We start from the raw sequence: 14,264 nt of genomic DNA on the forward strand, positions 1-14,264 counted from the left end.
TGGAATTTGATATAACAATACAAAATGCAATAATATTATGTTGAATGTAGCTTTTAATAGCTACATAAACAATGTTTCAGAATTGATTATATTTTAATGGGAGGAGAGAATCTTTAATTCTCTCAAATGTTCTACTATGTCTTTAAAAAAGTATATTTACACTTACTAGAGATGCAGCACTAAAATTTTTCTCCTAAAAAAGCACTCCTTTCCCTTCCAGTAGTCATCAAGCCCACAAATTGAAATATAAAGAAAGAGCATAGCAGAATTTACCTAAAGGGTGATCAGCATAATCTGGTCTTTGAATGTAACTTGGCACTGGCCTTGTTGGCATCTAAAAATATCAAAGGGGGTAGTTAGAACTGATTCAATTATGAAAGTAGCTTTCATTATTAAAATTTACTAACTAAATAAAAGTGAAGGAAAAAACACCAAAGGAAAAAAAAGTTCATTCATTTCATTTAAACAGAAAAAAGTTTTAACTGACTTCTTAAATACCACAACGTATCTATTTCACGAAGATCTAGCTTGACTGTTCTAGTGCTAATGCCACCCCCTTTCCTAGGATACAAAAGAACCAGGGAGAGTGACCAAGGCCGTTAAGGATTTCAGATTACACACAGACAAGGAAGATGCCCATGTCATTCCAAACAATCTGGTGAGCCAAAAACAGTAATAATATCTCAAATATACACCAATATGTTCCTGATCATAATTATCTCTGGGAGCTATGGCTAAAGAAACTTTATGTTTTTGATGTATTTCCAAACTTTAAAAATGAAAGACGTATTATTCCTTTTATAAAAACAAAACATCAGTAAAAAAATTTTTAAATATTTAAGGATGACAAATAAATTTCAAGTCAATCCCTATGTTAAGACTCTGAAGTCAGTCTGCCAAGAACACAGAAAGAAGCAGGAGTGGCGGAAAAGCCGTATCTAAATTTAGGCAAATAGCACAGTAAAAAATTTCAGGAAAGTAGGAATATGCACTACCATTACGCCAGCCTAGAAATATCTATTCTAGCTCATTCTTTTTTAGAAATTAAGTAAGTCTTAATCCTTCATCTAAAATTTTTTCTACTGTATCCATGACTGCCAATTCTCCCTTACTAACTTCCAAATAATGTACCATAAAAGCTAAAAACCTAGAATGTAAACTTAATCCTTAATATAATTCATAATTAAATTACAAGTATCATTTTTAAGAAACCGAAAATTCTGAAAACTGGTTTTTAAAAATGTTAAATTTTTATTACCTTATTTACTCACCAGTGGATAATGTGGTCTGAGTTTACCAGTATATCGATAACCTGCCCAAGGGTCAGTGTTGATATCACCTTCCATGGTCCAGGAGGACACTTCTCGCTTGGCCTTTTCATCTTCTGGAAGACGGATGGATGGAAGAAAGAAATGCCTCAGGGGTCAAGCCTCTAAACAGCAGCACGCTTTTAACTATCAGTGTTTGGAAACCAAGCCAACGAGCCCAGGCACAAAATCCAGCAAACTACCCCCCAGCCTAAATCGCCAAAGCCACTGCTTTCTTGCTATGTCCACAGCCCTACGACTCCTCGAAGACCTAAGTGTCTGGGGAGAAAAAGCCCAGTCGAAACATATTCTCGGCTTTTCCACAATGTCGGACAGAAACAGCTCGTAGTCAAACTCCTTTTCTCAGGGAAATGCTAAACACGTCCTCCGTACAATGTCAACTTATAAAAAGCCTGTTTTTTAAAATATAAAATCTGAACCTAGGCAAAACTTCCCACTAAGAGCAGATACTACAAATGCATTTTGTGCTCTTACTAAAAGAACAGATCCTAAATAATCCCAAAGCAAATTTAAAGTAAAAAAAAAGCCTCACTTAGCTGATGAGTAACTTTCAAGTCAATAGTTTATGCTGCTTTGAAAATTTTATGAGTATCATTTGCCTTTTCTCAGGAAGGGGATAATAGAAGGAAGTAGGAAAGAAAGATAAGGGAACAGCCAATAGAAAGTTACTGCAAATTTATTAGAAAAATTAAGAATCAAACACACACCCTACTATCAGGTTAGTTAGTTAATATATAATGTTATATTTACTGAAATGCACCTAAAAATCTTTTTCACACAGAACAGAACCTCAGTGGTGTCTAATGTCAGCACACTGATGGCCTCTCTTATCACAAACTAAAAACTACTAAGACTTCAAATAGCAGAAAGTCAAATCCCTCTGTCCCAAGTAGCAGCCTATACACCTCCCGATGCATATCAATCCTTTCCTGATTACTGTCACGCTATTATAGGTTTTAAAGGTCAGACTTCAAATAATTTTGGCAATATACAAGAAAAATAAAAGAAAAAAATTTCTCCCTTTTAAGCAATCTATTTAAGACACAAAATGGGGAGAATAGATGAAGCCATATCATGTTAAGCTAAAGAGGAACGGTGAAATGAGTGAAGGCGGTCAAAAGGTACAAAATTCATCATATGATAAATATGTTCTGGGGATATAGTATCCAGCATAGTGACTGAAGTAAACAACAACAACAACAACAACAAAACAATCTAGTCTAATTTCCTCATTTTACAGATGAGGAAACTGAGGCAGTATATGGTTCACATGCTCAGAGAAATGTGGAAATGCTAGTTCCCAGTTCAGGACTCTCTCCACAGAGCATGTGGTCGGTCAGTTTGGGACTGAAAGGCCCTTGAGGTGCAACTGACAAGAATGTAAAAATGCAGCCAATCCATCCACATTATTCTGGAAGAGAATACAATTACAACATTACATATAAAGTAAAGGAACAGAAAAGAATAAAAAATAAGAATAGAAAAGGAAAAGAGAGGCTCTAGTATGCTACTGAATTTTAGATATCTTTCTCCCCTATGAAGTTCAAGAAAGCCTCTGTGAATGTTAATATCAATAGGAAAACTATTTCCATCCCAGGACAAAGATGGACTCTTCATTGCCACTAGGGTCAAACACACAGAAAATAGTTCAAAATGCAGGCCAACTGATACCTGATTTAGCTATGACTATATCAGGTGCTTTTGTATGAATTATGAACCTCAAGAATAATTCTCACCTGTGATGGAGAAAGGGAGGGTGTATAGCTCAGTGGTAGAGTGCGTGCTTAGTACACATGAGGTCCTGGGTTCAATCCCCAGTACCTCCACTTAAAAAGAAATAAATCTAATTACCTCCCCTGCACCCCCAAATAACAAAAACAGAAAGAAAAAAACTATAATTTTCACCTGAAACACAGGACAGAATAGCAATCAAGATGCAAGACTTTTGGCTTTATCACACTCCTAAGGAGGGTCCAGGGGAAAGGAAGGATGTAAAACCTTTTAAAGCTTCCTGCCAATCTGGATTCCAAACCTTCTACCGTCTGTTTTCAAAAGAGAATTGAAAGCAAACCTCCAACAAAACCTAAAAGCTATGTAGACAAGTAAGAATGAAATATGGCAAGTTCTCTTCTAATCTCTTGGTATAACCTATTTCAGGAAATTTACAATTCCAAAGTAAGTTAGTTTACATTTTAGGATCAATTTGATCTAACCTTAGGTCCTAGACACATAATAGATACTTAATAAATATGAACTGGGTAATCTATAATGAAAAAGAACATGAAAACAAATATATGTATGTGTACGTATGACTGAAACATTATGTTGTACACCCGAAATTCACACAACATTGTAAACTGACTATACTACAATTAAAAAAAAAAATGAATTGGACTGGGGGTTGGAACAAAACTGCATACTAACTGGTCTTTTTCAAAAGACTGTGAAAGCACAGGATAGCATAAATCAACACCTTTAAGCTGTCTTTCAAACATCACAATGCAATAGAGCCAGGTGAGCTGCAAGTAGTGTCAAAGAGTATGTGATTTGTGCAAGGTCAGGCCCCAAGTACATCACCCACTTCTTTCAGATTCTGTGCAGGCCACCACCCCCAGCCAGCTGATACCAAACAACTGCACATATCTAAGCTTCTCCCAGGACAGAATTTTCTGATCACAATTCTGACTCAGTTCCCCTGGAGATGATTATTAAATGATTGTTGAGCACTTACCATGCACTGTACACATGCTAAGCACTTTACATGGATTTGTTTATTTAACCCTCACAACAAACCTATGATTTCAACATTTTGGAGGTGAGGCTTAAAGTAAGTAATACATGCTCACAAAGCTGGCTGGGACCAGTTCTGAAATATCACCTAATACCTTCAATTCCTTCCCTCTGCAATCTAAAAATCAAGCACACAAGTTCGGAGGAGTAGAATAAAAAGTATTATTTAGAGGTTTGTTGGGGTTTTTTTTTTAATGGAGTTTTTACATCACATTTTTGGCTAGTCAAAAGATATTTGTCAAACGCTTCCACCTTTTACTTTAGGAAAATGGAAGACAAAGAAACACATTGAACATTATCAGCGACATATTTAAAAAGTATACAATTTATAGTATTGAGATGTTAAGTGCTACAACTTTTACAGATCTGACTAAAAGTAAGCACTACTATGTATACTCTGGCAGCAGACACATGTGGGAAACAGGCACTTAAGCATCACTATTAACATGCCTTTAGGGGCTTTACAATCTAACTGGGCTTCTTTACTTTGACACATAAAACATAAATTTTGCCCTTGAGTCATTTAACTCACACTTGAAATTTTCCTAAGTCCTGATTAGCTTCTGCAATCAAGAAAACTCCAGGTCCTGGTGGTTTCACTGGGTTGAATCCTACTAAACATTTACAGAGGAAATGACACTAATTCTACGCAACCTCTTCCAGCAAATGGAAGAGGAAAACATTTCCCATTCTATTAGCCCAGGATTATTCTAATGCCAAAACCAGTCAAAGACATTAAAAGCAAATTACAGACCAATAGCCCAAATGAACATAAATCTAAATCAGTCATCTTTAATTAGAGATCAGTACACATTACGCTTAAAAAGAAGAAAAAGCCTGAGAATATCATCTTCATAATACGAACCGCTTGCTATGTTATCTCACTATTAATTCTTGGAGTAAAGTGCTATCTTTTAAGATGCCCTGGTTCCTTCCCAGTCCAACATTCCTTTCCTCTAATTCCTTTCCCAACACTCTTCTCAGCTCTGGAGATCACACACGATTCCCTCCTCTGCGACTGTCGTCCACAGTGGTGCAGTCGAGGTCAATTTATCAGTGGGGATGTGAAAGACACAGGCTGGCAAGCTGAGGGCTGTCTCTATTCAACACAGCCCAAAGGGAACAAGAACATTAGGCGCACCCACTGCTGGAATCATCCCACAAGATCCAAAAGGGCACAATCTGAAAGATGGAACCATACTTCTAAATACTAGAATGGTAAGTAAAAACATTAACAGTCCAATGCAGTAATAATCATGCTCTTTTTACTTAGGGAAGGTCAGCTGTTTAATTCTCTTGCAGTGTAAGTCATAATGAAATAGCTCTACCCTTAGAAATCCAACAGTGAATAAACAATAAACACTTCAACGAGTTAGCAGACGCTCGGAGTAGAGACCCCATTCTAAGCTCTTTTAATAACATACTGTTTTACCTCAATCCTTCACTTCCCTGTGCTTTAACTTTCTGGGTATAAAATGTTAATCACTGGCTCAGAGAGCTCTAAAAATACCTAACACATTGGATATACAGTATTCAAAGTATGTGTGAATAAAGTTAAATGGCATTATTTAAATCTACCTTTATACTTTGATTTGAGGCTAATAAATTCTGTCATTTATGCTTTTACAAACTCATTTATTCACAATCATTCCTCCTCATCTCTAACCACATTTCCTCCCACAATAGCCTAGCGTTTCCATTAAATGTCGACTTCACTTTATACAGCCACAGAATATATGTCTTCTTTAATTTTTATTTCCTTTTCCTTCAAATGGTGGTTAAACTGACCTCAGTGAGATTTTTAAGGTACAGATACACATAAAACAATCTACCAAACTTTATTAAGTTGGCAAATTCCTTAAAAATATAAAGTAAATGAATAAAAAAATACCAAGATCAGTAAGTTGAAAAAGAAACCTTATACCAAGAACCATGTGCTATCAGCCAAGCCTTCATCCACTGGGATGGCAATGTTATAAGAACAGAATGCCCTTGGCAATTTTCAGGTAACTATGACGAGCTGTCCTGAACTAGCCACACCAGTGGCGTGAATTTACAGGATGAGTCACCAGAGCAGGAAAGGCCATTCGAATCGGCGATAGATCAGTGTGGCTGACAGCAACAGCTAAGAAGCAGCCAACAGTTTATGGTGTCTCACCAGGTAACTTCAAAAAGAAAATTAAACATTAGACTGCAAGTAATAACATCAAAACACCAAAGAAAAAAAAACAGTGATAACAATTTTGAGTTAGACAAAGCAATTTAAACTGAAACTAAACAAAAAAAAAAAAAAAAAAAGGATTTCTGATTAAATAAAGCCAGATCTCTTACGTGGCCCTGACTATAACCTGCAAACACTTCTAACAAAAGAAAGAGGGTGCCAGGCGCCAAAAGATTAGGACAATCTCAGGTATTGCTCAAGTCAGATCCAACTATTGCAGCAACCATCTCATGTTTTCATGCTGCAAATGTGACACAAGATTAACAAAGATACTACTCAGCCATATTTTATTTACATGATTACACACCACAAAGAATAAAAAATGTCTGAACTCTAACTTTCGGGATTATACTGTCAGAACATTTAAATATACACTTTCAGAACTGGAAGAATTACTGTCTTCTACACAAAGCCACTTCTAAGACAAATGGTATAGGTGTGTGATTTTACTTACTCGCTTTCTTATGTAGTAACTTGTGAGTAGCCCAACTTCCTTTAAAACATTCCTAAAAGAACAAACATGAAAATTAATGTCAGGCCTTCCTTAATTAGAAACATTTTACGGAATGTTGTATGTAAGAGTCATTGAAAACTCTGCTTGCAAAAATCAACATCCATAATTTCATTATGTTAAATATTTGGAAAAGCTTAATAAATGATACAACCTATTTTAAAATTCATTCCAAAAAGCAACCTAAACTTCAGATTACACACTTCAAATAAGCAAAAAAAAAAATTAGTCTATATTATAAATAGCAGTCACAGTTATATTTCAATTTTACGAAGTATTTGAAAAGAATCCTGAACCAAGGAAGCAACCACACACTCAAGAGAAAAAACAAGGTAAATTTTGCAGATTCTTCCATGATTTACAGTAGTTCGACTCCTAGTTAGTCATGCCCACTTTGTTTACTACGTGCTGACAAGCCCTACCAGGCTGAACTATAAGCTCCAAGAGGGAAGGGATTGTATCACGTTCACCTCTCTATCCCCAGAGCCAAGCAGAGTGCCTGGCAAGCAGTGGAGTTTCAGTAGCTGCATATTGATCATAATGGATAAATAATTAGAAAGACTAGACTTTTCACTTAGGAAAGTACGTTCATGTGACGTACTTCAGTACTGAATTGAGAAAATGAATTCAAACAGTAAACTGAATCAAGTGATGAACTTAATAAGAAAACTGAATTCAACCACAGATTTTATTTCTGCTTTGATTTTAATAGTCTTTCCTTCAAAGAATTTAAAATTACTCAAATAAATCATTACAAATACTAAGAAATTTCACAAATTTCTACAAATGTTTTGACTTTGCAAACACAAAAAAATTTGCATTTTTTTTTCACAGATAGGAACGCTAAGGAAAAAAAATAAAAGGAAAAAAATCCCTAGGACTATGTGGTCAAAGTCCATCACACCAGTGATGCTAAAGCCGCTCTCCCTGCATCCATCACCCGAGGGCCTGGGAGAGGCTGGTCTCTCCCTCCCAGGCCCATATGCACCACCTCCCCTGTACCCGCTTCACATCTTCCACACACAGCAACAGCTGAGTCAAGCATCCCAGCTCATACCCATCACCTCCCAGTACCACCTCAAATGACTTCAGTGTATAAAAAGGTATCTGCAACATCAAAGATTTTTCAGTTTTGAAGATAAAACTGAGCTCAGTCTTTTGGGGAGAGTGGGAGATATGGTAGGCAGAATTACGGCACCTGAAGATGTCCATGTCCTGATCCTCAGGACCTGTGAATATGGTAATTTACAACTACAGTAAAGGGGAATTAAAGCTGCTTATCAGCTGACTTTGAGAGGAGAGATTATCCTGCTTCATCCAGATGAGACTAATGTAATCACAGGGTCCTTAAAAGGTGAGAGAGGAAGGCAGAGGAGTCAGAGAAAGATGTAATGATGGAAGCAGAGTCAGAGAGATGTCACATTACTGGCTTTCAAGAGGGAGGAAGGGAGCCACCAGCCAAGGAACTGCCTGAAAGGGGCAAAGAGAAGATTCTCCTAGAGCCTCCAGAGAGGAATGCTGACCTGCCAACACCTGACCTTAGCCTGAGCCCTGTGTCAGACATAGAGAACCGTGAGATAAAAAAAAATGTGTGTTGTTCTAAGCCATCAAGTTTGCAATAATTTGTTGTGGCAGCCACAGAAAACAGAGGGAATACAGGAGGGAAAATAGAGTTATTCCCATCTGTTATCACTGCAAAAACCACTCACAACTGGCACAAATACCGGCTCCTCTCAACCCCAGAGTCACAGGAAATTGGTAGAAAAACAAATGTTTCTTTTCTATGATTTTGCCATGAGAGGATTTTTATGACTAATCGAAAGTCCCAAGAACTAAATTGGGAATAAGTAATTCCTTCAGTATTAACCTTTCACAGAATAAGAAAAGTCAATGTTGAACTATAATACGACAATCATAATAACTATAAATTACCATTCACTTAATATGTGCACTATACACTTGTATCTCATTTCATCCTCACAACCTCCCCCCCGCAAGACAGATGGCACTGTCCCTATTTTACAAACGACAAATCAAGCTAGATATTTTGCCTATCACATAACAAAACCAAACTTGGCAGAATCAGGACTCAAGCCCAGGATTATGTGACTACAGGTCATGCTTTCTCACTATTTCACAGTATGTGGATGGGTGGATGTTGGGGGTGCACACTCAGTTCAAAGCACTGATTTTAGCACCAAACTTGGAACTAGAAAACATGGGTGTGATTAAGCTGTATCATGTACTGGCTACATCTTTATAAATCTTAATTTTTATCTCTAAATCTAGACAATGATAATTACTAACCATTTTCATGGATCCTCAGTTGCCCCACCTATAAAATGGGGTTATCTCCAGGAGAAGATCAGATAGCAGATTAAAGGAGATAATGTAAATAACATATATGAAAGTAGTTAAAGTATCTAGCACATAGCAAGTACCAATGTATGGGAGCCACTGACAGACATCCCAATGCTTACTTACCACCATGCCTGGCACTGAGCAGGTTTTCTCAACAGATGTTGGAAAACAAAGGTTACTGTGATCATATACAAAAAAGCCTTCTTCGGGGGGAGGGTATAGCTCAAGTGGTAGAGCGCATGCTTAGCATATATGAGGTCCTGAGTTCAATCCCCAGTACCTCCTCCAAAAATAAATAAATAAATAAAACTAATTATCTCCCCCTACCAAAAAAAAGTAAAGCTTTGTGTCTAAAAGTCTTCTAGTTGTAGATGAAAATGTGAACTGTTCTCATCACTTTCTAGGACAGACTGCAAGCTCCCTGCTCCACAGTCATTCTCCCCTTTCCTTAACAGCCACAGAACTCATCTGGAGGAGACTTGTGATGTCCCAGCTAAAACACTTCCAGCCACCTTGATGGTGGCCATGTGGCCATCTGGCCAACAAAATGTAAGCCCTGTTGTTGGATGGGGCTTCTGGAAAGCTTCTGAGCAAAGCAGCACCTATTTCCTACTATGCCCTTTCCCTGCTCCAAACCCCGACATGTCACCTGAAGTGAAGCCCCAATCTTGTGACCACAAGGCGACAGGCACACCCCAAGAAGCTCAGGTCCCTAATGACTTTGTGGAGCTGCTATTCCAGTCTCAACATGTATACTCTCAGCCTCCTCATCATAGAAAAAATAAGAGAGACATTATTAAAAAAAAAAAACTGCATGTCTTTAGTTTTTATAAGAGTACTGGTTAGAAACTGCACTGAATTATGAGGTACAAAAACTCAAAAACAGTGGGAGTTCATAATAGGGAAATTATCCTGGATTGTCTAGATTGGCCTTAAATGCCATCATTTAGAGCCTCTGGAGGAAGCAAGGCTATCACCTTGATTTAGGCTCAATGAAACTGATTTTGGGCTTCTGGCCTCCAGAAATGTAAATGGATACCTTTTAAGCCACTCAGTTTGGGGGACTGGTTATGGCAGCCACAGGAAACTAACACAGCAACTGGCAAGACATCAGGGCACACCAGAAAAATGAGTCCAATCACTACACTGAAACAGGGTGAGAGACTGATTAATTACAATCCTTCCAAAGCTTTATCCACTTACATGTACTTATTTATGGAGTCAACTCTGAAATTATTCACTGTAATTTTTAAATGGGGTAACCAAAGGCACACGACTTACTTTAAGAAACCTAACCTCCGTCAGCAATTTCAACCTCTTCTCTTCCTCCCCTCTCCAAACTATTCTTCCTTATGGGTATGATTGGCAAAAGTGGCGAGACAGACTGGAGCTTACTCATTTTCCTCCTTCCAGTCCAGCCTACAGCAGAGATGTCCATGCAGGAAGACTGTCAGCAAGGAAAAGGGCATGGATGGAAGGAAGAGAGTGAAGAGCAGGTCGGAGAACCCCAATTTGAGCCAGCCAGGCCCAGAGGCAGAACCCCAGCATGGGACATGTGAGGCGCACGCAGCTCTTCATCACTGCCAGGCCTTAACTGCAGTGTTTCCTTAACCCCAGGCACACTATCGTCATTCCAGTTATGCTTGGTACAACTTTCAATTCATTTTTATTATGCCAGTTTAGAATAAATCAACTGAACGCCTGCTAACGAGAGCTGAGAATGGCTCAAGTGGCTTACACGACTCCTAGGTACTGACAGAGTCAGTACCCCAGCACCGCTGTGAACAGTCTTCCCTGAAAACACTGAAGGCAGATCCGGGGCCCTGCACGCAACATCCCCCCACAGCCCCATCCAAAATCCTAAACTGCTCCAAGCACCAGCATAGTCCACACCCTCAGCCTAGCTATCCCTTTTCCTGCCATCACTGAAATCAGGACATAAAGAAGCAGAAGACTATGAAAAAAGTAAATATATATATACAAAAAAGTAAAAATATATATATATATATCAGCAACAATACAGAGACTTCTGGACAGAACGGGGTTAACACAGATGAACTTTTAGATACTCCTTGACTTTACAAGGCTATGATTCTATTTTATAAGTAATTATGGAAGAGATTATAAGTTCTTATAAAATTTTCTAAATGACAGTAGAAATGAATATTTCAATATAAAGTTAGGAAAATCTCCCCCAAAAGTAGAGCAAAGTGACAAAAAATTTTAAAATAAAGAGATGGTATTTTGAAACAATGGATTAAACCAAGTCTAAAAGCTGAATCATAAAGTTTCAGAAAGCAAATAGAGAGGACAGATCAAAGAACTTAAAGTTTTCCATAACTGAAAAACAGTAGTTGCCAGACTGAAAAGAGTCCCCAAAGGACAAAAATCAACTTGCCCAAGGCATACAATACGAAAGTTCATAATACTGGGAACAAAAGAGAAATCCAATAAGCTTCCAGAGAAATGGGAGGGAGACAGTATGCAAAGGATTATGAATCCCAAAGGTATCAGACTTTTCAACAACACTGAGAGCTAAAAGAAAATGGAGCAGTAACATAAAAACTCTGAGAAAACAATTTCTGAACTAGAATTCTATACCTGCCAAACTGGAAATGAAGTATCAGTACATATAAAGACATTTTCAGATATGCAGAATCCTAAAAATCTCTCTCTCATACAATCTTTCTCAAGAAGCTACTGGAGGAGATATTACATAAGACGTGAGAATAAACCAAGGAAGAGAAAGGTGTGATACAGACGAGACAGAGACGTAAAGAGACGCCTGAAGAGCGATGTAAGGGTGGGTGCTATGAAGCAAGCCAAGGGGGCAAGTTTTGGCTGGAGAATTCCAAAAGACACATTTCCAGGATAAAACTCATTAAATGCCACATGTCTTTAAAAGTATTGAGAGTTCTATACAATTATGGAAGAGTTTGGGAATCAATCAGTAAATGACGTAAGGAAACTGTGATGAGAACAGGAAATAGGAAAGAGGGAAGGAGAGTTAAAAGTTAAAAGCACTGGACTAGGTATGCGAAATAATTTAAATAACCAAAAATTATCTCAATTATAGACATTTTACCTTTGTGACTTTGAGACAATAAACATAAATTCAATCAAGAAACATAATTGTGAGTTAAGATTCCATACGACAAAATTTTTTTAAAACATATATACCCATTGCTAAATAAACTCCTTTTAAGAAGTTTAAATATGATTAAATTAGCTTCCAAAAAAACAAGTTAATGTTAAAAGAAAAACACAGAATTTTAAAACTAGGAGAAATTGACAATTTTCTAGAAGACGAAATTTGCCAAGCAGCCAGTCTCCCACTCAACAGCAACTCGACTGTCATATATCTTATGTAATTGATAATTTTTTTAACGCTACTATATTAATGTAACCCAACACAGATAGCAGTTTTTAAAATGAATTTTACATTCTACAGACAATGTAATAATCTAAAATGCTTGCTCAGGAACATATATATCTTGTATGTCCAGATATTCAAATGCAATTTGAGACTGGAAAGTGAACATCTTTAATGTTTAATGATACCATCTAGGTTGAGTATTCATTTCACTGTATCAATTCCTGTAGTATGATACTTAACTTTTTTAGATCTCTGAATCCTTTGAGAATCTTGGGAATGTAATCATTCCCCTCCACGGGGGGGGGGGGGGGGGAACATATCCATGCACATATAAACATGTGCATATAATTCTATTCATTCATTCATTCATACAAATACAGAGTGCAAATTAAGACCACAACACTGTGCTATATGTTGGGCATTCAGCAGTGAACAATATAAGCCCATTCCACACAAATATTATACGGCTAATTACACAATTAACTACACAGTTTAAGTCATAAGGGCAAAAAAATAAATACAATGCTATGAGGAGAGGTAAAGACACAGGCAAGGGTCAGATCATGTTAAAGATTCTGGTCTAATGACAAGAGAAAGCCATTAAAGGGTTTTAAATGAAGGAACAGCTTGATAAAGACTTGAGTTCATGGCATCCCTGATCTCTACCCACAAACCCAAAATGAAAACTCCGTTAATACACAGGATAGTCTTGAAGAACTGCATAAAACTGATTTTTAATACAAGCAGTTCTTGCTTTGCATAGTAGTGGGGAACCATAAAAACCACCATACAAGCTGTTACCATAAAAAGCAGTCTTCATAATCAACAAGGAAAATTACAATTGTTTCATGACGTTTAAAACTTTTTGTCAAAACATTAAAAACTCTCTTACTCTTAGGTTATACAGAAAATTGGGGGGGGGTAAAAACTAGTATTTGTTTAGTATACTGTAATTTAAAACATTAGAAATATTGAAAATTAAGGTATTTTATTTCTTTGTTTAAAAATTTACCAAGACTACTTTGAACACGTGTGCCGCTTCTCACTGGATAGCTTAGAAAACAGAGTGAGCATCTTTTTTTAGGCTCGGCAAATTGTCATTACTCCTTCCTCGGTCTGGAACAGCTTCCAAATTTTATCCTTTGAACTTTTAATATCTCTGGGAATTCTTTCAATGTAAAGTTTTTTGTTGGTGTCACTTCCCCTGCGACACCATCATTCTTTCCATCAAAGCCATCTTCCTCTTTTATGTCAACAGGTCTGTCTCTGAGTTCCTCTGGTTGCATGCCTAGAGTTTCCAGAATGGTGGGCAATGTCAACAGCATTCCCATTGTCAGCTATTTCTCCTACAACTCCATTTATGCTCTATTTAGATTGCACTTCCAGCATTATCTAGCATTTCTTTCCTGCACTTTCATCTTTGTTATTCAATTACCCACTTTTGTAAAATGTCACCTAAATTTATCACTGGGAAACAAGAAAGCAATGCCATTAGGCTCTGCTGTCTGCAAGAGACCTGAGGGGCAGTTGCACAGTGACCAATTGCTGACAGGCTTTGAAAGAAGTGGAGGGATTGGTTATGATCAGGATGCACACCTGTGATTTATATAGGGCTGAAGAGCTAGCAGTAAAGTCTGTACTTCATGTCATTTGTGTTGTTGGGAGACTGGTTTTCAC

The 14,264-nt window shown here is 37.4% G+C and overlaps 1 protein-coding gene across 1 annotated transcript in view; it reads right to left on the bottom strand.

Annotated features, from left to right (window-relative positions):
- The window catches only part of METAP1 (methionyl aminopeptidase 1), a 56,803-nt gene that overhangs the window by 23,389 nt on the left and 19,150 nt on the right, over window positions 1-14,264 (bottom strand). Inside the window, exons 2-4 of the mRNA XM_031469072.2 lie at window positions 6,794-6,845; window positions 1,272-1,384; window positions 274-334 (exon numbers count right to left, since the gene is read on the bottom strand). Of these exons, the coding sequence (XP_031324932.1) occupies window positions 274-334; window positions 1,272-1,384; window positions 6,794-6,845 (226 nt within the window). The remainder of the gene's footprint in view (window positions 1-273; window positions 335-1,271; window positions 1,385-6,793; window positions 6,846-14,264) is intronic.

Source organism: Camelus dromedarius, chromosome 1 (genome assembly GCF_036321535.1).
Source record: "Camelus dromedarius isolate mCamDro1 chromosome 1, mCamDro1.pat, whole genome shotgun sequence".
NCBI lineage: Eukaryota > Metazoa > Chordata > Mammalia > Artiodactyla > Camelidae > Camelus > Camelus dromedarius.